The following is a 26,127-nucleotide window of genomic DNA, read 5'->3' on the forward strand; positions in this document are numbered from 1 at the left end:
GATATTCTAATGGGAGATCCCTTGTATGTAACTTTCTGTCTCTCTCTGGTAGCTTTTAAGATTCGTACTTTGTTGTCAATGTTTGCCAATTTAATTATGATGTGTCTTGGTCTTTTTGGGTTCATCTTGTTTGGGACTCTCTGTACTTCTTGGATGTGCATGGTTCTTTTCTTGCCAATATCGGGGGAAGTTTTCTGTCATTATTTCTCTGAAGAGGTTTTGTATTCCTTGCTTCTCTTCCTCTCCTTCTGGCACCCCTATTATGCGGATGTTGTTTCGTTTTGTGTTGTCCCAAAGCTCCCTTAGGCTCTCCTCTTGCTTTTTAATTTTTCTTTCCAGTTGCTGCTGTGTTTGTGTGTTTTTTCCTACCTTGTCTTCTAGCTCACTGATGTGGTCCCCAGCCTCTTCTAGTCTACTGTTCAAGCCTTCCATTGTGTTCTATATTGCAGCTATGTTGTTCTTCATTTCCTCTTGTTCCTTTTCATATTGGTGACATTCTCATTCAGCTCCTTATAATTCTCATTGAGTTGTGTGTATTTGTCATTTAGCTGTTTGAGCATTCTTATAACCATTACTCTGAATTCTGTCTCGAGAAGTTACTTGCCTTGGTTTCATTTAACTCCCTCTCTGGTGATTCTCTTTTTCTTTCCTTTGGGGGTTGCTTTTTTGTCTCCCCATGTTTTGCTCTAACGTTTTAATTGTTTCTATGTCCTAGATCTGACTGTTTTGCTACCCTGGTTCTTTTGAGGAGGGTGCTGCTTGTGTGATTTCTCGGATCTCCTGAGTTTGGTAATCTAGCGTAGCTCCATACTTAAGCTGTTTGGGTTTTCTTGATGTAGGCCTGTGAGCTGGTAAGGTGCAACTGCAATGTCCAGATGTCAGCAGCTGGGGAGGGATATGTTCCAATTTTTGCTGCCTTGTGTCCTTGGCTAAAATCGCCCGTGCCCAGCAGGGGCTCTCAGAGGTACCCAGGAGCTGTCTGTCAGGGTGGTAGAGCTCAGGAGGCCTGCACACTGGAAAGGCACAACTGTGGTGTCCAGGGTTCTGTAGCTGTAGCGTGGGAAGACTCAGTTTTTGCTGCTGGGCCTGTGGTTGGAAACCCACGCTCCCAGTGGAAGCTCACAGGGGCACCCGCGGTGTGCTTGCCAGCGTGGCACCCTGGCGCACTCTGAAGGGCCCTGTTGAAGCCAAGCAATCGAGGCGTCTGTGGGCAGGTATCCAGGATGAGGGTATTCAGAATTTCTATTGTTGGGACAGTGCACCCTTGTTAGGATAAGAACACACCTGTGGCCCAATGAGCTCAGGAGGCCTGAGTGCTGGAAAAGCATGACTGTAGTGTCCAGAGTTCTGCAGCTGTAGAGGGGAAAGACTCAGTTTTTGCTGCTGTGCCTGTGGATGGATACACACGCTCCCAGTGGCAGCTCACAGGGGTCCCCGTGGTGCATTTTCGGGATGGATCTCTGAGTTACGCTGAGGGGCCCTGGGGCTGAAGTTGTGCGACAGCGTCTATTGGCAGTTATTCAGGAGAGTGAATTCAGAATTTCTCCAGTGGGGCAGTGCGCCACTGTCTGTACAATATCGCACCGAGTGGAGGGCTCACAGCGGCTCCCAGGGGCTGCCTGTGGGGTGGTGGTCTCCAGATGCTTGTCTTCTGGAAACGGTGCATGCAGAGCTCTGACGCACCCTAAAGGCCTCTGGAGTTGAAATTGTGCGACAGTGTCTATTGGCAGTTATTCAGGAGAGTGAATTCAGAATCTTTACTGTGGGGCAGTGCACCCCGTCTGCACAGTATCGCAGGTTTGCACGCTGGAAACGCGCGAATGTGGCGCCCGGAGGTCTGCCGCTGGGGACGGGGAGGCCGCACTCACCACTGTGGATGTGATGCTTCCTGGAGGTGGAGATCCCAGGGTCTGGGAGTGTGCGGGTGGGGCAGCTGGACCTTGGCTGGAGTGGCTGCTGGGTCAGCGTCCAAGGCCTGTCTGGGTGGTGGTGTCGATGAGTTCCCAGACGGCCACTCTCCCCTTCAAGATGGCGTGGGCCCCGTGCCCGAGTCCCGCAGTCCTGGAGTGCCCGCAGTGGCAGCAGTCTCTCCCTGTCCAGGGGAGTCTCTCCCTGTCCACCGGCCCCTGGCACTCCTGTGGATCTAACTGTCCCTCACTCACTCACACACACACACACCACACGCATACACACACTCTCCCTTCACCCTCTCACTCACTCACATCCTCTCCCTCACCTCCGTCCTGCCAGCCGCCATCTTCCGGATTTATCTTTCTTTGTCTGACTTATTTCACTTAGCACAATGTCTTCAAAGTCCATCAAAATTGAGTTTTGCAGATTCCCTATATTGCCCCCACACATGCATATTATCCACATCCCCCACCAGGGTGGTCTGTTTGTTATAATTGATGAACCTGCATTGACACATCAAAATAATTTATAGCCTGAGTTTAAATGAGCCTTCACTCGTGGTGGTGTATATTCCTTTAATACCTCCTGGAAGAGGATGTAATTAATAGGAAGGAAATATGAATCTAAGTGGTGTATAGTTTCATTTAAGTGTTTTTATGTCTTAACAATATCCAATTCTGGAGAAATCACGTCAGAGCTTATAAGCATCACAGCATTGCCCTTCACCGGCTGAATAACTCTAATCAAGTCACTTGACATTCTGAGCTTTGATTTCCATCTCCATGAACTGGGCATGATGTGACATAACCCATTTTGGTTGTAGTGAAAAGTCAATTGGATCATGTTGTGAATGCATTTTGTACCAGGACAAAAACATTTGGTTTGTGTTAACTCTTCCACAGGAGTACCAGCTCATGATCGGACTCAGCAATTGGATGCTCTGGGCTGCCTACTTCTTCACGTTTCTCACGTTGTATTTGGTTATCATCTTTTTGACGTGCCTACTTTTCTTTGTCAAGGCAAGTGTCTGTTTGCTGCAGCTCAACTTTAAGAGGGAAACAGAGACCTGGTGCGGATGGGCCCCTAGCATTCGGGTTGGCAGGGAGTGAGCGTGTGCCTGCTTCATCCCTGACCGAGTAGCCTTTAAACCTCCGTGTGGAGCTTCTGTAGACAGTGACTGTTTACTCTCCATCTCCCTGAGCGTTGCCATCAGTTTCACCAGGACCATTAAGATACTTACAGATATTTCGTCTCTCCGTTTTTGTTTTGCTGTGACCACTGAGCGTGTGACTAATCTGGCTTCCTGGTTGTTTTGCTAGATGAAACCTTTGCCGATCATCCAGTACAGTGACCCGTCTCTTGTTTTTGTCTTTTTGCTGTGTTTTGCCATCGCCACAATATTCTTCAGCTTTATGGTCAGCACATTTTTCAGTAAAGGTGAGTCTAAACCTCCTCCTGGGAAAGCTTCTCAGTGATTAAATGAGGATCATATTTGGAAGCTCCTTCTGAACTTTAGTTGTAACCTCATCGATTGCCTCTGTTTACTAAAAAAAACAAGTATATGAACTTGAAATGATTTGAAAAGGAATGAAGAGAGCATTAAAGTTAATGTAGTGCAGCATTTGTATGCTAAAGGATAAACATCAAGGTAAGACCATATCTGTGTGTTTCTCTAACATTTAGCTGCTAACTCTGCACGGCGTCTGTTTATCCATCTTCCAGGAAGGGCTGAGACTGAGCTGGCTTCGGCGTACTCTGCCACAGAGACTCACGTCTGCCCGTATCTGGTGAAGAAACTGTGGTCTGTGGAGGAAGAAAACAACAAAATTGCTTCACTGAAAGGAAGGGTCCTTGCACTTACTAATAGATTCTTATTGTATGCCATGTATTTGAAATGCAGTGCCTGCCCCCATGGATCTGACACTGAATATCAATCACACACTCAAAAATGATTTGACAGACATGCAGAGAGAGATGCAAATCAGTGGAGCGCAATGCACACACGAAAAAGGGTTAAAATGCTCCAACTCCAGGTTGAAGCTGTGGTAAACCTAGGAATGCCTGCTGTAGAGGTGGTTTTCAAACACCATTGAAGGATTGGGAGGCTGGAATGGAAGGCAAGTCAAACGAGCAAGTGTTCATTCATTCATTCATCCCTTCCTTTATGCTGGCATGTTATCTACTATACAAAGGCAAATAAAAGTTGTTTCCTTGCATTCTAAAAAATATTTTTTATTGAAATCAGAGAGGAAGGGAGAGGGAGAGAGAAATAGAAACATCAATGATGAGAATCATGGATCAGCTGCCTCCTGCATGCTCCCTACTGGGGATCGAGCCCACAACCCAGGCATGTGCCCTGACCAGGAATCGAACTGTGACCTCCTGGTTCATAGGTCAGTGTTCAGCCACTGAGCCACGCCGGCCAGGCTATTTCCTTGCCCTTTTGAGGGCTCACATGTCAATAGTAGACATGACCAAATAGCTCTATTTCATTCTAATTTTTTTCAGTATATTATCATGAGTATTATTAATTGATTGGTCCTCACAAGGCACAGGATTATACATAAAACCTACAAGCAGCCCCCCTGCCAAAAAAAGGAACACCCAACCCAGGTGGTAAAGAAGTAATATGTCAAAGTGAGGCAGAGTCTATTATCCCAAAGAGTAAAATAAGGGGAGAACAAATACTAATGTTTCTATTTGGACAACCTAGATATTCTGAACATTTTGTGTGTCTGCTGTCACATATGAGTGAGCACTTCACTGTGGTACATAGTTAAGAATGGGGTTGCTGGTCACAGTGTTTGTGAATGTCCTAACTCACCCGAGGAAGGCGGTGCCTCGCATGGATAGTCCCACTGGAAGGAGACAAACATTCCTATTGCTCCACATACTTGCCAGAGTTTAGTGCTGTCAAACTTGCATTTGTGCTGCCCTAGAAATATGAATGTAACCTTATGGTAATTTTAAAGTTTATTTTTTTATTTTTTTTAAATATATATTTTATTGATTTTTTACAGAGAGGAAAGGAGAGGGATAGAGAGTTAGAAACATCGATGAGAAACATCAATCAGCTGCCTCTTGCACACCCCCTACTGGGGATGTGCCCGCAACCAAGGTACATGCCCTTGACCGGAATCGAACCTGGGACCCTTCAGTCCGCAGACCGACGCTCTATCCACTGAGCCAAACCGGTTAGGTCTTAAAGTTTATTTTTAAAATTTTATTATTACAGTTGATATTCAACATTATTTTATATTACTTTCAGGTGTATAGCATAATGGCTAGACAATCATATACTTTACACAGTGTTCCCCTTGATATTCCTAGTAACCTGTCACCATACATAGGTCTGACCATATTATTGACTATATCCCCTTTACACCCCATGACTATTTTGTAACTACCAATTTGTACTTTTTTATTATTTTTTTATTTTTTATTGTTTTATTGCTTAATCAATTTGTACTTCTTAACCCTTCATCTTTGTTACCCAGTCCCCCACCTCCTCTCCTCTCTGGCAACCATCAGTTTGTTTTCTTTATGAGTCTGTTTCTATTTTGTTTTTTGTTTTTGTTTTGTTTTTTTTAGATTCAAATGTAAGTGAAATTATATGGCATTTGTCTTTCTTAATCTGGCATATTTCACTTAGCATAATCTCTCCAGATCCATCATGCTGTTGAAATTGGTAAAATGTCATTATTTTTAATGGTTGAGTAATATCCCATTATGTATATGTGCCACCACTTTATCCACTCATCTATTGATGAACACTTGGGGTTGTTTGATATCTTGGCTATTGTACATAACACTGCAATGAAAATAGAGGTGCACATATATTTTCAAATTAGTTTTTTGGGTTTCTTTGGGTATATAGCCAGAAGTGTAATTGCTACATAATAAGGCAGTTCCATTTTTAATTTTTTGAGGAAACTTCATACTGTTTTCCACAGTGGCTGCACCAGTCTGCATTCCCACCAGCAGTGCACAAGGGTTCCCTTTCTTCACATCCTCGCCAGCCTTGTTTGTTGATTTACTGATGATAGCCATTCTGACAGGTGTGAGCGGTTATCTCATTGTGGTTTTAATTTGCATCCCTCTGGTGATTAGTGATGTCAAGCATCTTGTCATATGCCTATTGGCCATCTGCATGTCCTTTTTGGAGAAGTGTCTGTTCAGGTTCTTTGCCATTTTTAATCAGATTGTGTGTGTTTTTGGCATTGAGTTGTATAAGTTCTTTTAAAATTTTGGGTATTAACTCCTTACTAAATGTATCATTCATGACTATGTTCTCCTATTCAGTAAGTTGTCTTTTTGTTTTGTTGATGATTTCCTTTGCTGTGCAAAACCTTTTAAATTTTATTTTATTTTTTCCATCACCATTTACCCTCTCTATGCCCTCTTCTACCCCACCCCACCCCCAATTATCACACTGTTGTCCATGTCCCTGAGTTCTCTCTTTTTTTCTCAAACCCTCTCCCTCTCTCCCCTAGTGCCCTGCCCTCCACCAGGGCTGTCTGCCTGCACTCCATCTATGAGTCTGTCTCTATTTTGCTTGTTTGTTAGATTCCATATATGAGTGAAATCATGTGATACTTGTCTTTCTCTGACTGGCTTATTTCACTTGACATAATGCTCTCCAGGCCCTTGAAGCATTGTCCTATACACCAAACAACAACAACACACACTTTTTAGTTTGATGTAGTCCAATTTGTTTACTTTTCGTTTGTTTCTATTGCCGGAAGAAATATATATTGGCATAAGAAAAAATATTGGCATAAGAAATGCCTGAGATTTTATTGCTTATGTTTTCTTCTAAAATTTTTATGGTTTCAAGTCTTACATTAAGTCTAATTCATTTTGAGTTTATTTTTATGTATGGTGTAAGAAGGTAGTCTAGTTTTATTTTTTGGTCAATTATCCATACAATTTTCTCAGCACCATTTATTGAATAGACTGTCTTTACTCCATTGTATATTTTTGCCTCCTTTGTCTAATATTAATTGACCATAAAGGTGTGGGCTTATTTCTTGGCTCTCTAGTGTGTTCCATTAGTGTATATGTATGTTTTTATTCCAGTACCAAGTACTACTATATCTTGGTAGTATAGTTTGATATCTGATAGTGTGACCCCTCCAACTTTGTTCTTCTTTTTCAAGATTGCTGTGGCTATTCAGGGTCTTTAGCAGTTCCATATAAATTTTTGAAATACTTTTTCTAGTTTTGAGAAATATACCATTGGTATTTTGATAGGAATTGTGTTGAATCTGTAGATTGCTTTGGGTAGTATGGACATTTAAACAATGATAATATTTCCTATCAATAAGCATGTTATATGGCTCCATTTTTTATATCTTCTTCAATTTCTTTTTTTAATGTTTTATAACTTTCCAAATATAGGACTTTTTCCTTCTTGGTTAGAATTATTCCTAGGTATTTTATTTTTCTGATGCAATTATAAATGGTGTTGTTTATCCTTAGGTTCTCTTTCTGGTAGTTCAATATTGGTGTATAGAAATGCAACCAGCCCTAGCTGGTTTGGCCCTGTGGATAGAGTGTCGACCTGCAGACTGAAGGGTCCCGGGGTCAATTCTGGTTAAGGGCACATGCTCAGGTTGTGGGCTCAATCCCCAGTAGGGGGCATGCAGGAGGCAGCCAATCAATGATTCTCTCTCATCATTGATATTCTATCTCTCCCTCTCCCTTCCTCTCTGAAGTCAAAAATAAATAAATAACTTGCAACCAGCCCTGGCTGGTGTTGCCCAGGGGCTAGAGCATTGGCCTACAACCTGACACTCACTGCCACAGCCTCCTCTGGGCCTGCAGCTGGCTCTGGAAGGCTGACAGGAGGTGGCCAGGCTCCACAGCTTTGTTTGTCTGGAATGCTGATTGCCTGACAACCGTGTTCACACCTCTCATTCCCTGACCAGGTTCAGTAACAGCTCATACTGACCCCCCTGCGGGAATGCTCACTGTGTCTGCTCTGCCTGGTTGAAGAGAGTGCCAGCAGCAATCTGATGCCTCTTGTCTCCAGGCTGAGCCCCTTAGTGAGCCCTGGGGTGTGAGATCCAGGCTGCGTCTCTGGGCCATCTCAACTCTTCTCCCTTCCCACCTCCCTGGTTTGCTATTTGCCCACCTTCATTTTTCAATGCCTGGATCTCTTAGATGTATTTGTGCATTGAGCAGGGATTTCTTTGTTGAATTATAGATGTTTAAATTGTGGAAACTTCAAGGAGAGACCAAGGTGTGACCTCTCATGATGCCATTTATTTGACCAGTAACACAGTCTTTTGATAATTATACCTTTGCAGTCATTGTTGAAAATGGGAAGTGTAAGTCCTCCCATTTTATTCTTTTTTGGCTGTTCAGAGTCCCAGGCAATTCTACACCAGTTTTAGGACTGGCTTTTTATTTCTCCAGAAAAGATCATTGGGATTTTGCGAGAAAATTGCTATGGGAGTATTGCTATCTTAACAATTTTAAGTCTTGTAATTCATGAACATAAGATGTTTCATTTATTTAGGTATTCTTTAATTTCACTGAAGAATGTTTTGTAGTTTTTAATGTATACTTCTTGCAACTCCTTGGTTTAGTAATATTCCTAATTATGTTTTTTTCTTTCTGTGTGTTTAAAAGTGGAATTCCTTTTAATTTTAGATTGTTTATTGCTAGTGTATAAAAATTCAACTGATTTTTTTGAATTGATCTTGTACCTTGTAACAATGCTAAATTTATTAGTTATATCTTTTTTGTAGATTCTTTAGGTTTTTCTACATATAAGATCATGTCATCTGCAAATAAAAATAATAGAAATAAGTTTACTTCTTCTGCTCCAATTTAGATGACTTTTATTTCTTTTTCTCGCCTACTTTCTCTGGCTAGAACTGCCAATGCTATGTTAAATAGAAATGGTGAAAACAAGCATCCTTGTCTTGTTCCTGGTCTTAGGGGGACAGTTTCACTCTTTCCCCATTAAGATTGTTAGGTAAAGTTAGTTAGCAGTGTTGTTCAATTCCTCTGTTTACTTATTGATCTTCTGTCTAGTTGTTTTCTCCATTATTGAAGGCAGGGTATTGAAGTCTCCAACTATTATTATAGAGTTTTTTTCCCCTTTAATCTGTCAGTTTTTCTCTATATATTTTGGGGTTTTGTTATTATATGAATATACATATATATATATATATACACACACACACACACACACACACACACACACACACACACACACACACATATATATATACACACATACATATACATTTAGTTTTTAAAAAATATTTTTTTATTGATTTCAGGGAGGAAGGGAGAGTGAGAGAGAGACAGAAACATCAATGATGAGAGAGAATCATTGATTGACTCCTCCTGCATGCCCCCTACTGCAGATAGAGCTGCAACCTGGACATGTGCCCTGACTGGGACCTTCTGTTTCATAGGTTGACCTTCTGTTTCATAGGTTGATGCTCAACCACCTAGCAACTCTAGCTGGGCTGAACATATATTTTTAATTGTTATATTTTTGAAGGATTGACACTTTTATCAATATAAATGTGACTCTTGTAACAATTTTTTTACTTATTGTCCATATTGTCTGATATTAATATTGTTACCCCAGCTCTCTTTTGGTTATTATTTCTATGGAATGTCTTTTTTCATTGTTATGCTTTCAACCAATTCATATCTTTGGATTATTTATTTATTTATTTTTATTGAATTCATTGGGGTGACAGTGGTTAATAAAATTATATAGGTTTCAAGTGTACAATTCTCTATAATACATCATCTGTATATTGTATTGTGTATTCATCACCCAAAACCAAGTCTCCTGCCCCTTTACCCTCTTCTACCTGTCTCCACCCTACCCCTACCCTTTTCCTCTGATAATCACCATACTGTTGTCCGTGTCTATGAGTTTTTCGGTTTGTTTTTTTTTGTTGTTGTTTTTTTTTGCTTAATCCCTTTAGCTTTTTCATACAACCCTCCAACCTCCTTCCCCCTGGCAACATTCAGTCTGTTCTCTGTGTCTAGGAGGGTTTCAATTTTGTTTGTTCATTTTGTTCTTTAGATTTTACTATTCTAGTAAGTTAAATCATATGGTACTTGTATTCCTCTGACTGGCTTGTTTCACTTAGTAAAATACCCTCTGGGACGATCATGCTGTTGCAAAAGTAAGATTTCCTTCGGCTTTATCGCTGAATAATATTCCATTGTGTAAATGTACCACAGCTTTTTAAGTCACTAATCCACTGATGGACATTTGGGCTGCTTCCAAATCTTGGCTATTGTAAATAATGCTGCAATGGACATAGCAGTGTATATATTCTTTCTTTTGAGCCAGTGTTTTGGTTTCCTTGGTTATATTCCCAGAAGTGAATTGCTGGGCAATAAAGCTCTTTCATTTTTAGTTTTTTAAGGAACCTCCATACTGTTTTCCACAGTGGCTGCACCAATCTGCATTCCCAACAACAGTGCATGAGGGTTCCCTTTTCTCCACATCCTGACCGACACTTGTTTGTTGTTTTATTGATGACTAGAGGCCCAGTGCGCGATTGAAATTGCGTGAGGAGGCGCCCCACCACCCTCCATGCAAGGAGGCACCCCGCAGGGGCTGGGACCTGTGCCTGACTCACAGCATCCCCCGGCCCCCTGCCTGTGTCCACTCCGGGGCTGCCCAAGCTGCCGCGCCAGCTCGGGCAGGGCCCCCTGTCTCTGTCTCCGTCTCCACTCCAGGCCTTACCTGTGCGCGCAGCCTCCTCCTGTCCAGTTGTGTGCATTGACCCTTTAAGAGGATGCCAGGGTTTGTCCAGATATGTGTGTGCCTCTTCCTGGTGCTCTGTGGTGGGGAGCCCAGTGTGGGGCTGAGACCCTTTGCTCTTCAGGGGGAACATTTGCAGCTGAAATATCCCCTGGGAATCTCAGCTGCCCTCCCACCCACCATGGGAGACTGGCCAGTTCTTTTCTCATCTCTACCTTTTCTACCAGTCTCAATGTCACCTCTTTTGTAAATCCTTGCTTATAAGACTTCTCTTCAGCTAGTGTTCAGTTGGTTATTCAGGCTGATTGTTTATATTTTGGTTGTAATTCCAGTTTGGTCCTGGGAGGAGGTGAGTGTATCTTCCACCTACTGTTCCACTATCTTGAATTGCTGGGGATCATTTTTTTTAAGTCCCTTGCTTCCTCTCCTCCTCCCTTTCCTTTCTCCTCCTCCTCCTCCTCCTCCTCCTCCTCGGTTTTTGGTATTAGGGTAATGCTGGCTTCATAGAATGAGCTTGGAAGCATTCCTTCCTCTTGGATTTTTTTGTAGTAGTCTGAGGAGGATAGGTTTTAGTTCTTCTTTGAATGTTTGGTAAAACTCCCCTGTGAAGCCTTCTGGCCCTGGGCTTTTGTTTGCTGGGAGCTTTTTGATGACTGCTTCAATTTCCTTCATAGTTATTGGCCTATTGAGATTTTTAGATTCTTCCTGATTGAGTTTGGAAGGTTGTATTTTTCTAGGAATATGTCCATTTCCTCTAGGTTGTCTAATTTGTTGGAATAGAGTTGTTCATAGTATTTTTTAACAATCATTTGTATTTCTATGGGGTCTGTTGTGATTTCTCCTCTTTCATTTCTGATTGTTTATTTGGGTCCTCTCTCTTTGTTTCTAGGTGAGCCTGGCTAGAAATTCATCAATCTTGTTTATCCTTTCAAAGAACCAGCTCTTGGTTTCATTCATCTTTTGTATTGTTTTTTTGGTCTCTATGTCATTTATTTCTGCTCTGATCTTTTTTATCTCCTTCCTTCTGCTCACTCTGGGTTTTCCTTGTTGCTCTCTTTCTAATTCTTTAAGTTTTAGAGTTAGATGATTTATAACCATTTTTCTTGTTTTTTTGAGGTAGGCCTGTAGAGCTATAAACTTCCCCCTCAGGACTGCTTTCACTGTGTCCAATAGATCTTTGGATTGTTGTATTTTCATTTTCATTCATTTCCAGGATGTTTTTTCTTTTTTCTTTTATCTCTGTGGTAACCCAATCATTGTTTAATAGCATGCTATTCAGCTTCCAAGTGTTTGAATATTTTTTTATAGTTTATTTCTAATATTATGCCATTGTGGTCTGAGAAGATGCTTGATAAGATTTCAGTCATCTTAAATTTTCAGAGACTGCCTGTGACCCAATATGTGGTCTATCTTTGGAAATTTCCCATGTGCACTTGAGAAGAACGCATATTCTGTGGCTGTGTGGTGAAATGTTCTGAAGATGTCAGTTAATTCCATCTGATCTAGTGGGTCATTTATGATTGCTGTTTGTTTGCTGATTTTTTTGTCTAGAGGATTTACCCAGTGATATCAGTGGGGTATTAAAGTCCCCTATTTTGATTGTATTGTTTCGATCTCTCCCTTGATATCTTCCAGGAGTTGTTTTTTTTTTTTTAATGTATTTGGGTGCCCCTGCATTGGGTACATATATGTTTATCAGGGTTATATCCTCTTGTTATATTGATCCCTTTAGTATTATGAAGTGGCCTTCCTTATCTCTTGTTATGACCTTCACTTTGAGGTTTATTTTGTCAGATATAAGTATTGCTGCTCCAGCTTTGTTTCATTTCCATTTGCCGGAAAGATATTTTTCCATCCCTTCACTTTTAGTCTGTGTGAGTCCCTTGTTCTAAGGTGGGTCTCTTGTAGACAGCATATATTTGGGTCATTTTTTTTTATCCATTCAGCCACTCAATGTCTTTTGATTGGAGCATTTAGTCCATTTACATTTAAAGTTATTGATATGTACTTGTTTGTAGCCATTTTTATTCTAGTGCTTATGTTCCTTCTTCCCTTTTTATTTCTTCTTTTTACAATAATCCCTCTAGCATTTCTTGCATTTTTGGCTTGGTAGCAATAAACTCCCTTAGCCTTCTTCTGCCTGTGAAGCCCCTTATTTTCCCTTCAATTTTGAATGATAGCCTTTCTGGATAGAGTATTCTTGCTTTGCATCATTTTGTAAAGTTCATTCCATTCTTTTCTGGCCTGATATGTTTCTGTTGAGAAATCATTTGATAATCTAATGTGAGATCCCTTGTACATAATGTTCTGTCCCTCTATTGCAGCCTTTAAGATTCTCTCTTTGTCCTGAACATTTGCCATCGTAATTACGACGTGTCTTGGTGTGGGTCTTTTTGGGTTCATCTTGTTTGGGACTCTTTGTGCTTGCGTGACTTTTTTCTTCCCCACATCAGGGAAGTTTTCTGACATTTCTTTAAATAGGTTTTCTAACCCTGATTTCTCTTCTTGTCATTTTGGCACGTCTATTATTCATATGTTGGTTCATTTCATGTTGCCCCAAAGCTCCCAGAGGCTCTCCTCCTGTCTTTTAATTTTTTTCTTCAATTGCAGTTAAGTTTGTGTGTGTTTTGCTTCCCTGTCTTCTAATTCACTAATTCGGTCCTCTACTTCTCCTAGTCTACTGTTGAAACTTTCCATGGTGTTTTTTATTGCAGTTATATCACTCTTTATTTCTTCTTGATTCTTACATAAGTTGTTGATTTTTTAATCCATCCGGTTTATGAACTGTATAACCCTTATTCTGAATTCTTTTTCTGAAGTATCACATGCCTCCATTTCACTTTGCTGCTTTTCTGAAAATTTTTCCTTTATTTCCTTTGGGTGTTGCTTTGTCTCCCCATTTTTGCTCTCACCAAAGGATCTAGTCTAGGTGTCGAGTTGTGCAGGGGCTGCTCCTCAGACAACAGCAGCTCCTTGGGCGGCGGCTGCTCCTTGGGTGGTCATGGCAGTGGCTGCTCCTCAGTTGGCAGTGGCTGCTGCTCACAGCAGTGGTGGCTCCTCTGGCTGGTGGGGGCAGGCTACTTGCACAGCTGTTGCACCTCGGTTGGGGGCAGGCTGCACATGAGGCTGCTGCTCCTTGGACGGGGGCAGGCTGCTTGTGTGGCTGCTGCTCATCAGGTGGGGGTGGGCTGCTCATGGGGCTGCTGCTTCTCGAGTGGGGGCGGGCTGCTCACAGAGCTGCTGCTCCTCAGACAGAGACAGGCTGCTCGTGTGGCTCTCTCTTTGTTTCTTGATGAATCTGGCTAAAGGTTCATCAATCTTGGTTATCTTTTCAAAGAACCAACTCTTGGTTTTGTTGATCTTTTGTATAGCTTTTTTAGTCTCCATGTCATTTACATCTGCTCTGATCATTATTATTTTCTTCCTTCTACTTCTCTGTGCTTTTCTTGTTGTTATCTTTCTAATTCTTTAAGTTGTGGGGTTAAACAGTTTATTATTAATTTTTCTTGTTATTTGAGGTAGGTTATAGTGCTGTGAGCTTCCCTCTCAGGACTGCTTTTGTTATGTCCCATAGATTTTGGGTTGTTGTGTGTTCATTTTTATTTGTTTCCAGGGTGTTCTTTATTTCTTCTTTGATCTTTTTGGTAACCCATTCTTTGTTTAATAGCATGTTAGTTAGCTTCCATGTGTTCGAATATTTTGGAGTGTTTTTTTTATTGTTGTTGTTTTTTTGTAATTCATGTCTATTTTCGTGCCATTGTGATCTGAGAAGGTTCTTGATATGATTTCAATCTTCTTGAACTTGTAGAGACTTGTTTTATGTCCTAACACAGGGGTGGGCAAACTTTTTGACTCGAGGGCCACAATGGGTTCTTAAACTGGACCGGAGGGCCGGAACAAAAGCATGGATGGAGTGTTTGTGTGAACTAATATAAATTCAAAGTAAACATCATTAAAAAAAAGGGTTTGGTTTTTTTTTTTTTTCAGAGACTGCCTGTGACCCAATATGTGGTCTATCTTTGGAAATTTCCCATGTGCACTTGAGAAGAACGCATATTCTGTGGCTGTGTGGTGAAATGTTCTGAAGATGTCAGTTAATTCCATCTGATCTAGTGGGTCATTTATGATTGCTGTTTGTTTGCTGATTTTTTTGTCTAGAGGATTTACCCAGTGATATCAGTGGGGTATTAAAGTCCCCTATTTTGATTGTATTGTTTCGATCTCTCCCTTGATATCTTCCAGGAGTTGTTTTTTTTTTTTAATGTATTTGGGTGCCCCTGCATTGGGTACATATATGTTTATCAGGGTTATATCCTCTTGTTATATTGATCCCTTTAGTATTATGAAGTGGCCTTCCTTATCTCTTGTTATGACCTTCACTTTGAGGTTTATTTTGTCAGATATAAGTATTGCTGCTCCAGCTTTGTTTCATTTCCATTTGCCGGAAAGATATTTTTCCATCCCTTCACTTTTAGTCTGTGTGAGTCCCTTGTTCTAAGGTGGGTCTCTTGTAGACAGCATATATTTGGGTCATTTTTTTTTATCCATTCAGCCACTCAATGTCTTTTGATTGGAGCATTTAGTCCATTTACATTTAAAGTTATTATTGATATGTACTTGTTTGTAGCCATTTTTATTCTAGTGCTTATGTTCCTTCTTCCCTTTTTATTTCTTCTTTTTACAATAATCCCTCTAGCATTTCTTGCATTTTTGGCTTGGTAGCAATAAACTCCCTTAGCCTTCTTCTGCCTGTGAAGCCCCTAATTTTCCCTTCAATTTTGAATGATAGCCTTTCTGGATAGAGTATTCTTGCTTTGCATCATTTTGTAAAGTTCATTCCATTCTTTTCTGGCCTGATATGTTTCTGTTGAGAAATCATTTGATAATCTAATGTGAGATCCCTTGTACATAATGTTCTGTCCCTCTATTGCAGCCTTTAAGATTCTCTCTTTGTCCTGAACATTTGCCATCGTAATTACGACGTGTCTTGGTGTGGGTCTTTTTGGGTTCATCTTGTTTGGGACTCTTTGTGCTTGCGTGACTTTTTTCTTCCCCACATCAGGGAAGTTTTCTGACATTTCTTTAAATAGGTTTTCTAACCCTGATTTCTCTTCTTGTCATTTTGGCACGTCTATTATTCATATGTTGGTTCATTTCATGTTGCCCCAAAGCTCCCAGAGGCTCTCCTCCTGTCTTTTAATTTTTTTCTTCAATTGCAGTTAAGTTTGTGTGTGTTTTGCTTCCCTGTCTTCTAATTCACTAATTCGGTCCTCTACTTCTCCTAGTCTACTGTTGAAACTTTCCATGGTGTTTTTTATTGCAGTTATATCACTCTTTATTTCTTCTTGATTCTTACATAAGTTGTTGATTTTTTAATCCATCCGGTTTATGAACTGTATAACCCTTATTCTGAATTCTTTTTCTGAAGTATCACATGCCTCCATTTCACTTTGCTGCTTTTCTGAAAATTTTTCCTTTATTTCCTTTGGGTGTTGCTTTGTCTCCCCATTTTTGCTCTCACCAAAGGATCTAGTCTAGGTGTCGAGTTGTGCGGGGGCTGCTCCTCAGACAACAGCAGCTCCTTGGGCGGCGGCTGCTCCTTGGGTGGTCATGGCAGTGGCTGCTCCTCAGTTGGCAGTGGCTGCTGCTCACAGCAGTGGGGGCTCCTCTGGCTGGGGGGGGCAGGCTACTTGCACAGCTGTTGCACCTCGGTTGGGGGCAGGCTGCACATGAGGCTGCTGCTCCTTGGACGGGGGCAGGCTGCTTGTGTGGCTGCTGCTCATCAGGTGGGGGTGGGCTGCTCATGGGGCTGCTGCTTCTCGAGTGGGGGCGGGCTGCTCACAGAGCTGCTGCTCCTCAGACAGAGACAGGCTGCTCGTGTGGCTCTCTCTTTGTTTCTTGATGAATCTGGCTAAAGGTTCATCAATCTTGGTTATCTTTTCAAAGAACCAACTCTTGGTTTTGTTGATCTTTTGTATAGCTTTTTTAGTCTCCATGTCATTTACATCTGCTCTGATCATTATTATTTTCTTCCTTCTACTTCTCTGTGCTTTTCTTGTTGTTATCTTTCTAATTCTTTAAGTTGTGGGGTTAAACAGTTTATTATTAATTTTTCTTGTTATTTGAGGTAGGTTATAGTGCTGTGAGCTTCCCTCTCAGGACTGCTTTTGTTATGTCCCATAGATTTTGGGTTGTTGTGTGTTCATTTTTATTTGTTTCCAGGGTGTTCTTTATTTCTTCTTTGATCTTTTTGGTAACCCATTCTTTGTTTAATAGCATGTTAGTTAGCTTCCATGTGTTCGAATATTTTGGAGTGTTTTTTTTATTGTTGTTGTTTTTTTGTAATTCATGTCTATTTTCGTGCCATTGTGATCTGAGAAGGTTCTTGATATGATTTCAATCTTCTTGAACTTGTAGAGACTTGTTTTATGTCCTAACACAGGGGTGGGCAAACTTTTTGACTCGAGGGCCACAATGGGTTCTTAAACTGGACCGGAGGGCCGGAACAAAAGCATGGATGGAGTGTGTGTGTGAACTAATATAAATTCAAAGTAAACATCATTACATAAAAGGGTACGGTCTTTTTTTTTTTTAGTTTTATTCATTTCAAACGGGCCGGATCCGGCCCGCGGGCCGTAGTTTGTCCACGGCTGTACCTAACATGTGGTCTATCTTTGAAAATGACCCCGGTGTACTTGAGAAGAATGCATATTCTGTAGCTTTGGGTTGAAATGTTCTGAAAATGTCAATTCTACCTGATCTAGGTGTCATTTAGGAACACTATTTCCTTGTTGATATTTTTGTATAGAAGATCTACCCAGTGAAGTCAGTGGGGTGTTAAAATCTCCTACCATGATTGTATTGCTGTCATTCTCTTCCTTGAAATTCTCTAGAAGATTTTTTTGAGATATTTGGATGCTCCTATATTGAGTGCATATATATTTACCACAGTTATATCCTCTTGTTGTATTGATCACTTTAGTATTATTAAGTGGCCTTCATTATCTCTTGTTATGGCCTTAACCTTGAAGTCTATTTTGTCAGATATGAGTATTGCTACCCCAGCTATCTTTTCATTTTCATTTTCCTGGAAAAATTTATTTCCATCCCTCCACTTTCTGCCTGTGTGATCCTTCTGTTCTGAGGTGGTTCTCTTGTAGACAGCATATATATGGGTCATGTTTTCTTATCCATTCAGCTACTCTGTGTCTTTTGATTGGAACATTTTAGCCATTTACATTTAAGGTTACTATTAATAGGTACTTATTCATTGCCATTCTTATTCTTTATACCTGTGTTTTTCTCTTTCTTTTTCTTATGACAGTTCCTTTAGCATTTTCTTGTGTTGCTGTTTTACTTGTAATAAACTCTTCTAGCCATTTTTTGTCTGCGAAGCTCTTTATTCACCTTACATTTTTGAATGATAATCTTGCTGGTTCAGTCCCTGGTTTTCATTACCTGTATATTCTTTTCATTTTCATTTTCCTGGAAAAATTTATTTCCATCCCTCCACTTTCTGCCTGTGTGATCCTTCTGTTCTGAGGTGGTTCTCTTGTAGACAGCATATATATGGGTCATGTTTTCTTATCCATTCAGCTACTCTGTGTCTTTTGATTGGAACATTTTAGCCATTTACATTTAAGGTTACTATTAATAGGTACTTATTCATTGCCATTCTTATTCTTTATACCTGTGTTTTTCTCTTTCTTTTTCTTATGACAGTTCCTTTAGCATTTTCTTGTGTTGCTGTTTTACTTGTAATAAACTCTTCTAGCCATTTTTTGTCTGCGAAGCTCTTTATTCACCTTACATTGCTGGTTCAGTCCCTGGTTTTCATTACCTGTATATTTCATGCCATTCCCTTTTGGCCTGAAGTTTTTCTATTGAGAAGTTAGCTAACAGTGTAATGGGATATCCTTTGTAGGTAACTTTCTGTCTCTCTCTTGCAGCCTTGAAGATCCTTTCTTTGTCTTTGACATTTGCCATTTTAATTAATATATGCCTTGGTGTGGGTCTTTTGGGGTTTATCTTGATTGGTATTCTCTGTGTTTCCTGGACTCAAGTGACTTTTCCTTCACCAGGTTAGGGAAATTTTCTTCCATTACGTCTTCAAAGAGGCTCTCTATTCTTTCCTCAGATTCTTCTGCTTCTGACATCCCTATTATGCAGATGTTGTTATGTTTCATGTTGTCCAAAGCTCCCATAGACTCACTTCCTGCTTTTTAATTTTTTTCCATTTGCTGCTCTGAATGGGTGTTTTTGTCCACCTTGTCTTCTAATTCACTGATTTTATCCTCAGCCTCTTCTAGTCTACTGCTGAATCCTTCCAGGGTGTTCTTTATTTCAGCTTTCAGCTCTGTTATTCCTCATTTCCAATTGATTCTTATTTATTGTTTTAAGCTTTCTTTTCATGTTGGCGTAGCTATCATTAAGACCCTTATAATTCTAATTAAGTTTCTTGTAGTTCTCACTGAATTGTTTGTGCACCCTTAATACTATTACTCTGAATTCTTTATCTGACAAATTATTTACCTCTATGTCATTTAGTTCCTTTTCTGTTTTTTTTCCATGTCTTTAATTTTGGGGATTGTTTCTTTGTCTCACCAGTTTGCTATCCCTTTGTTTTTGTTTCTGTATATTAGATAAAACTGCTATGCCACCCAGATTTTGTGGGATGGTCTTATGCAGTATGTGTTTTGTGGGACCCAGTGGTCCTCTTAGACCTCCTGAGCTGGGTTTTCTAGGAAAGCCCCTTACTTGAGTTTTTTGGCTTCTCCTGTTGTATTTGGGTTTTGAGTGTTATTGCTTTGTTCATGGATGGAGTCTCCTCTCAGACTGGCTGACTATGTGCCACCCCTGAGCATGTCATGAAAGCTGTTGTAGAGATGTTGACCAAACAAAACAAAATAGAACACAACAAAATATAAAGTAGAAGATAGAAAACAAAAGTGTACATAAGACCCCTACAGCACCAACAAAAGCAACCACTAGAAAAGAGAGAATTCAGAAAGAGAAGAGAGAGCAAGAATGGTAGAAAAAAATAAAGAAAAAAAAATACAAGGACAAAACAAAACAAACAAACAAAAGAAGCACAAACAAAAAACCAACAGAAAATGGTGGCAGAATATATAGATGCAGAGCTGAAATAAAGAAAGTAAAAATAAAGAATTAGAGGCATAGGGGCAGGAAAATGGTTTAAAATAAGAGAGGGAGAAACGAAATGAAAAAACAAGAAAATAATTTATAAAGGAAAATAGAGGAAAAAGCAGATAGACTTATATTAAGAAAAAGAAAAAGGATGAAAAAGCAGGAGAAAAAGAGAGAAAAAAACTGAGTAGTCAAAAAAAGAAAATTGAGCAGCAAAAGGAAAGAGGAAAGTTAGATATATGAATGAAACAACAGAGACTAGAATAATAAGAAATCAATAACACAGATAGATATAGAAAATAAATTTAGAAAGGCAAAAAAAAGAAAGGGAAGAGAAAAATAAAAAAGAAAATAGAGGGAAAAAGTGAGGAAAAGAGAAGAAAAAAGTAAAAAAGAAAGAAAGACAGTGAATTGGCATTTGTTTCAGCCGAGTGTAGTGCTCTCTGGGAGCGCACTTAGACCCCACTCTTCTCTGTCTGCCAATTCTGAGCTTCCTGTTCTGGAGGTAGGTGCTGACACTGTCAGGGACTGCCCCCCTTTGGCTTTCAGCTCCTGCTTGAAGCTCCAAGTGATCCACCTATTCACTGTTTGTGTCTCCACAGGCCTTGGCTGCCTGAAGGAGGGCCAATCTGCCCCCTGAAGCAGGTTTGTTAGCACCGTGGGGTCAGGGCTGGTCAGCACACTTCCCCTGGCGCCCCAGGCTCCACCTCTGCCTGCTAGCCATCTGTCAATCTTAATCACTCAGAAGCCTGTTTCTGAAGGGGCCTTAGGCGGGAGGTGCTGTTTAGTTTTTAGGAAATGTGGTGGGTGTGTTTCCCTGTCCCAGAGCTACTCCTCCCCAAGTTGCCCAAATGATCACTCTTTCCTTGGCTGGACAGCGATCCTGTGTGGAGACCAATGGGGCTGGCCGCAAACCTGGAGTTGTTATCAGTTCTCCTGTGTGGGGAAATGATCAGTCTGGTTCCCAGAATAGTGGAGTGGGCGGCCCCTCCCCCAGTCCAGTCACTGAGGGCTCCTTGAGACTGTTCAAACCTGTGACTTTGGCCTCTGCTTTTGTTCCTCTGTTAAGCTCCAAATGCAGGGCCGGTGGCATGCTGTGGGTGGGACAGGCTGTGCCACTTACGGCGTTGATGTTGTTTTTCTTTTCCTGCCCGGTGGCTGCTGGGGTCCTATGACCAAATGCTCCTGGCTGCTGTTTTTCCAAGTATCATATCCTCAGGAAAGAATTTAAAATAAGAAGGGAAGGAAGAATCACTCCAAATAGTGTTTTACTTCATAATATCCAATTTCTATTTGGATGCTGCAATTTAATTCTAGATGAGGTTAACTGATTTCTTAACAAGAATTTTCTTTTTAATATTTTATCAGGGTCACGTTTTGGGAGCACTTCATACTCTAAACCAGATCTGGTTGCTTGACACCAACTTGGTGTCTCTGTTTATGTAGGCAGCCTTATTTGCCCTCAGTACCCTGACACAGACTGAATATCAGTATCTGGAAACACAATCTAGGTCAGCAGTCGCCAACTTGTGGTCTGGGGACCACTGGTGGTCCATGAGAAAATTTTGGTGATCCACAGAAAAATTTGGACTTTATTTGCATTTTTAAAAAACCACTTGAATATTTTCAAAGAGTGCATGAAAATATGCAAAAGCAAGTAATTGCTCTAACAAAAATGACTGTTGGAGATAAATCCTCATTAAAGGCTTCTTATCTGATAGCACTTCAGATCTCGAAAAATAAAAAGCCGTATACGATTGGAGAAGAATTAATTCAGCCTTACAAGCCTGGGAAGAGGTTTTGGGAAGGCAGGCTGTCCAGACACTGAAAGCAATTCCTATGTCTGTTAACACTGTCAAATGCAGAATTGAAGACATGGCTGAAGATATTGAAAATCAAGTTATAAAAATGGTGAAAAATTCACCATTTTATTCAATTCAACTTGACGAATCAATGGTGAAAGTAACAAGGCGCTTCTCCTTTGTTTTGTGCGGAGAGCTGCAGGAAGAACTACTTTGTTGGCTCAGCTTGCCGGTGGAACAACTAGCTCTGAGATTTTTGAAGCAGGTTAATAGTTATTTCCTGGAACTCGAAATTGAATGGGAAGAATGTACAGATAGATGGTGCCGCAAACATGACTGACATCTTTCAGGAATTGTTGCAAAGGGTGAAAAATGTTGGCCACCCGGACATTTTGTCTACACACTGCATTATACATCATGAGCAATTTGCGGCGAAAAAAATTTCCCCAGAACTACACGAGGTATTATCAGATGTTATTAAAGTTATAAGTGAAATTCGACACAAAGCTCTAATTCTCGAATATTTGAGGCGCTTTGCGAAGAAGTGGGTTCCCAGTATACTCACCTTCTTCTTCACGCTGAGGGGAGACGGCTGTCCAAGGGGCAAGATCCTAACCCGACTGTTCGCCCTGCGCGAAGAAGTCAAAATATCTTCCCAACGTAAATTCCAGTCATTCTTATCAAGACCCCATTTTTGGATCTCCATTAAAAGTGAATACCCATTGCTGAGTGAAAAAGCAATGAACATTTTGATTCAATTTTCAACAATATATTTCTGCGAAAAAAACATTTTCATCTGTCACAGCAATTAAAACTCGGTACCGGTCTTGGCTTGAAATAAATACGGCTCTCCATCTTGCAGTAATGTCACTGGAGCAAAAAATCCATAAATTTATTTCAAGCAAACAGGAGCAAATATCACACTCTAAAAATGTGTAATACTTAAGCTTCAATTATTTTGTAAAAATTAATATTTTAATAAATTTGTTACAATTAAACAACCTTTGAAGATTTTGTTATAACTAAATAAGTATTTATAATGTTGTTATATCAAATAGGTACATTTCATATTAATAAAATGGAAGTTCTCTGATCATTATTTTACAAATGTATTTTATCTTTTTAAAAAAAATCATATTAGTGGCCTGCGAGATTTAAAATTATGAATTTAGTGGTCCGTGAGGTCCAAAAGTTTGACGACCGCTGACCTAGGTATTTTCTAATTATGCCAATGATAGTATTTACAATATTTTATGTTGAGTGATAATAAATATGTAAATTTCCATTAAAAGCTGCAATAGTCATAGTTATTGCATATCTAATGATAAATTCAAGAAAAAGTAGTTTTTTAAATGTTTTAATTTTCATCTTTTATTCATTCAAAAAATACTTTTAAGCACTTAGTAAGTGCCAAACGTTTTCTAATGTGCTGAGGAAGTAGTGGTGAGCCGAGCAGACCAATGTCTGTTCTCAGTGTGCTTCAACGTTTAGGGCACTCGGAATAAAACCAGGGTATTTGTGTTTCAGATTTTCAGGTTGTTTGACTTGACCGTATTATTTCTCTCTGATTGGCAGCACACTTTGCTATAGCTATTGGAGGCTTCATTTATTTAATCAGCTACTTTCCAGCTCCCAGGATCGCTTCAAGTTACGCACAGATGACACTCATCAAGAAGCTGGCTTTTTCCCTCAGCTCAAATGTCGTAATGGCACTGGGAACCAAATACCTTGTCAGGGCAGAAATAAACAGTGAGTGGTAACCTTGTAAATTTTGCCACGTTCTCATAGGGTATTCACAGTTTTAATATTACTGATATTGCTAAACTGTCCTAAAAAAAATTCACACTACTTTATACCATTACCTATAGTGCATGAGTTTGCACATTCCCTCCATAAATTTACTCAGGTCTTTTAAAAATTTTAAAAGTCTTTATTGATTGCAGAGAGAGGAAGGGACAGGGAGAGAAGGATAGAAACATCAATTATGACAGAATATCATTGACCGGTTGCCTCCTGCATTGCCTACTGCAGATCCAGCCCCAACCTGGGCATGTGCCCTGACTGGGAATCAAACTGTGACCTCCTGTTTTATAGGTCGATGCTCAACCACTGAGCAACACTGGCCAGGCCTCAGGTCTGTTAGGGTCTCTCCCTACTCCTTTTGGTGTTGCCACCTTCTGTTTAGGGGTAGGGATGAAGTGACATGGTTCTGCCTTTTAGTAACTTCCTTTTTCCATCAATGAAAAACTATGCAAAACCCCTCTAGTCTGTTCTTTAGTTCTCATTCATCTCTACTGTGCAGTGACTGCATTTTTCCAAAATTACATATGTCAGTGAACATTTAGTATGAGGACGGGGTGGGGAGAGGAGCCGCTGTCTAAACCAAGCATGTCAACCTCAAAGGCTAACATGGGCCAAATAAACAAGGTTTAACTTTACATGGGCCGTAAAAAAACACAAGCTTCAATTTTCATAGAAACGTGGGTTTATTTTGATAGAGACATGCTGAATACAAAGGGCTGAAATAAATGAGTCATCATTAACATAAAATAATAGAACATTTTAATAAAAATTAATATTTTTTCTTGAACATTAACTTAGCAGACACTGAATACCTGCACAAATTAATAAGTGTAACACAAATAAACCTAATTTTCTTGTTCTCCGAAAGTGAAATATTTCCTGTTGTGCCCACCTAACAAGTCAGTCCAAGACTAATGACGTGGCGATCAGCTGCTAAAATATTCGCTGCTGGTATTAGTGGAGAGAAATGGTGCGCCTGCGCATAAGGCGCGTAAGGAAAATGAATGCAACATGATTAGAGTCATCAGTCATTAGCAATCATTGTAGTTCATTATTAATAATTATGTATAATAGGATATTGTAAAAATTAAGTTACGAAATTTTTGTTAAAACGTTTCTTACATACCGTCATATTGGCTGGGCTGCAAAAATACTCGTTGTGGGCCGCATGCAGCTCGCAGGCCGTGAGTTTGACATGCTTGGTCTAAACCTATAGCTCTGCTTATTTTTCGTAAAACTCATTTTCCTGACTTTTTAGTATATTTTATTTTTGTTTAATTTATTACTGATTGTCTTTGTCATAGTAGGAGGCATATTACATGATTACTTGCTCAGATGTCCTAAATTCTAACAGCATAAGAAAGTAGCTGAATATAATAGTAATCTCTAGAGAACATTAACTTTTTTCACTCTTTCATTATGATACACATGAATAACTTTGTGTCAGTTGCCACCTAAATTTAATGTCTCCTGTTATCTCTTAGAAATTGGAATTAAATGGAGTAACATCTTCTCACCAAACACGGTGGAGAACTTTGTCTTTGCCTATATACTGGGAACATTTTTACTTGATGCTGTCTTGTACGGCCTTGTGGCTTGGTACATAGAAGCCGTCTTTCCCGGAGAGTATGGTGTGCCCAAGCCATGGAACTTCTTTTTGCTGGTGAGTTGTACTGCTTCTGTTATTGAGAGAAGACACAGTCCTATGGACATGATCTGTAATTTATATAAAAGGCAGCAGTAGTTAATTTTGCCCTGTCTGTAATTGAATCAATAGGTCAGGTGAAAGAATCATTCTAATTACTTCAGGCATATGAATTCACTAACCTTTCCCTAATACACTATAAAGTCTCTACTATATATGTAATCTGTAGTTCATGGCCTGCCATCCAAAACTTTAATAATCCATCACTTTTGCAGGCTAGTGTTTCATAAGGGATTGAACCCCAGCATAACAAAGTTAACATAGGGTGGCGTCTTCGGATACTGACACGGAGAAGTTTAGTTATGTTCCATATCTTGCTTGGCACTCACCACGTCTGGTTAGCCACACTTCTTCACAGCCAGAGCCGTAGCAAAATGGGCAGCATGTCTCCCTTCTTTTTTCCCCGTATTATTACTGGCTTATGTGTTGCTAAGAGGAGATACGGCAGAGTGATAGGGTATGTTCTACTGTGACCTCATTTTGCAGTGATTTCCTTTTGTTTCTCTCAGACAGTTATGATTAAATAGAGTCATCTCTTTTTATGCCTTGGGGGTTCAAATGATAGCCAATTAGTTCTAAAACTTAATCCCAAGCAATGTTCTGCCCATCTCAACATAAAGGGTAGCAGGCTAAATGACTTTCTACTGTGTTTTCTTCAGTGGTTTTTGCAATGATTACATTTTATTCTCTTCTTAGCCCTCTTACTGGTTTGGGGAAAAACCAAAGAAAACAAATGAATCAAGGCAATTTTACAAGACAATTGAAACCAAGTATTTTGAAGCTGAACCTACCGATTTGGTGGCGGGTATCCAGCTCCAACATTTGTGCAAGGTATTGTTTCACACATCTCTTTTCTTGATGAAACTGATACTTAGTTTACAATTCATTGTCAATGTTTGTAATTGGAAATACCAAGAAACAGATCACATGATAATAAAAGAGGGCATTCTGCTTACTTCCTTTGAGAAAGATATAAATGAAATTTATACAAGATATAATAAAATTTT

The 26,127-nt window shown here is 40.0% G+C and overlaps 1 protein-coding gene across 1 annotated transcript in view; it reads left to right on the forward strand.

Annotated features, from left to right (window-relative positions):
- LOC102242210 (ATP-binding cassette sub-family A member 3) overlaps positions 1 to 26,127 on the forward strand; it is a 273,880-nt gene that overhangs the window by 83,530 nt on the left and 164,223 nt on the right. Inside the window, exons 7-11 of the mRNA XM_005861509.2 lie at positions 2,814 to 2,930; positions 3,231 to 3,348; positions 23,188 to 23,361; positions 24,900 to 25,078; positions 25,817 to 25,951. Coding sequence (XP_005861571.1) covers positions 2,814 to 2,930; positions 3,231 to 3,348; positions 23,188 to 23,361; positions 24,900 to 25,078; positions 25,817 to 25,951 — 723 coding nt within the window. The remainder of the gene's footprint in view (positions 1 to 2,813; positions 2,931 to 3,230; positions 3,349 to 23,187; positions 23,362 to 24,899; positions 25,079 to 25,816; positions 25,952 to 26,127) is intronic.

This window comes from Myotis brandtii, unplaced genomic scaffold, assembly GCF_000412655.1.
Source record: "Myotis brandtii unplaced genomic scaffold, ASM41265v1 scaffold152, whole genome shotgun sequence".
In the NCBI taxonomy this organism is placed as follows: domain Eukaryota; kingdom Metazoa; phylum Chordata; class Mammalia; order Chiroptera; family Vespertilionidae; genus Myotis; species Myotis brandtii.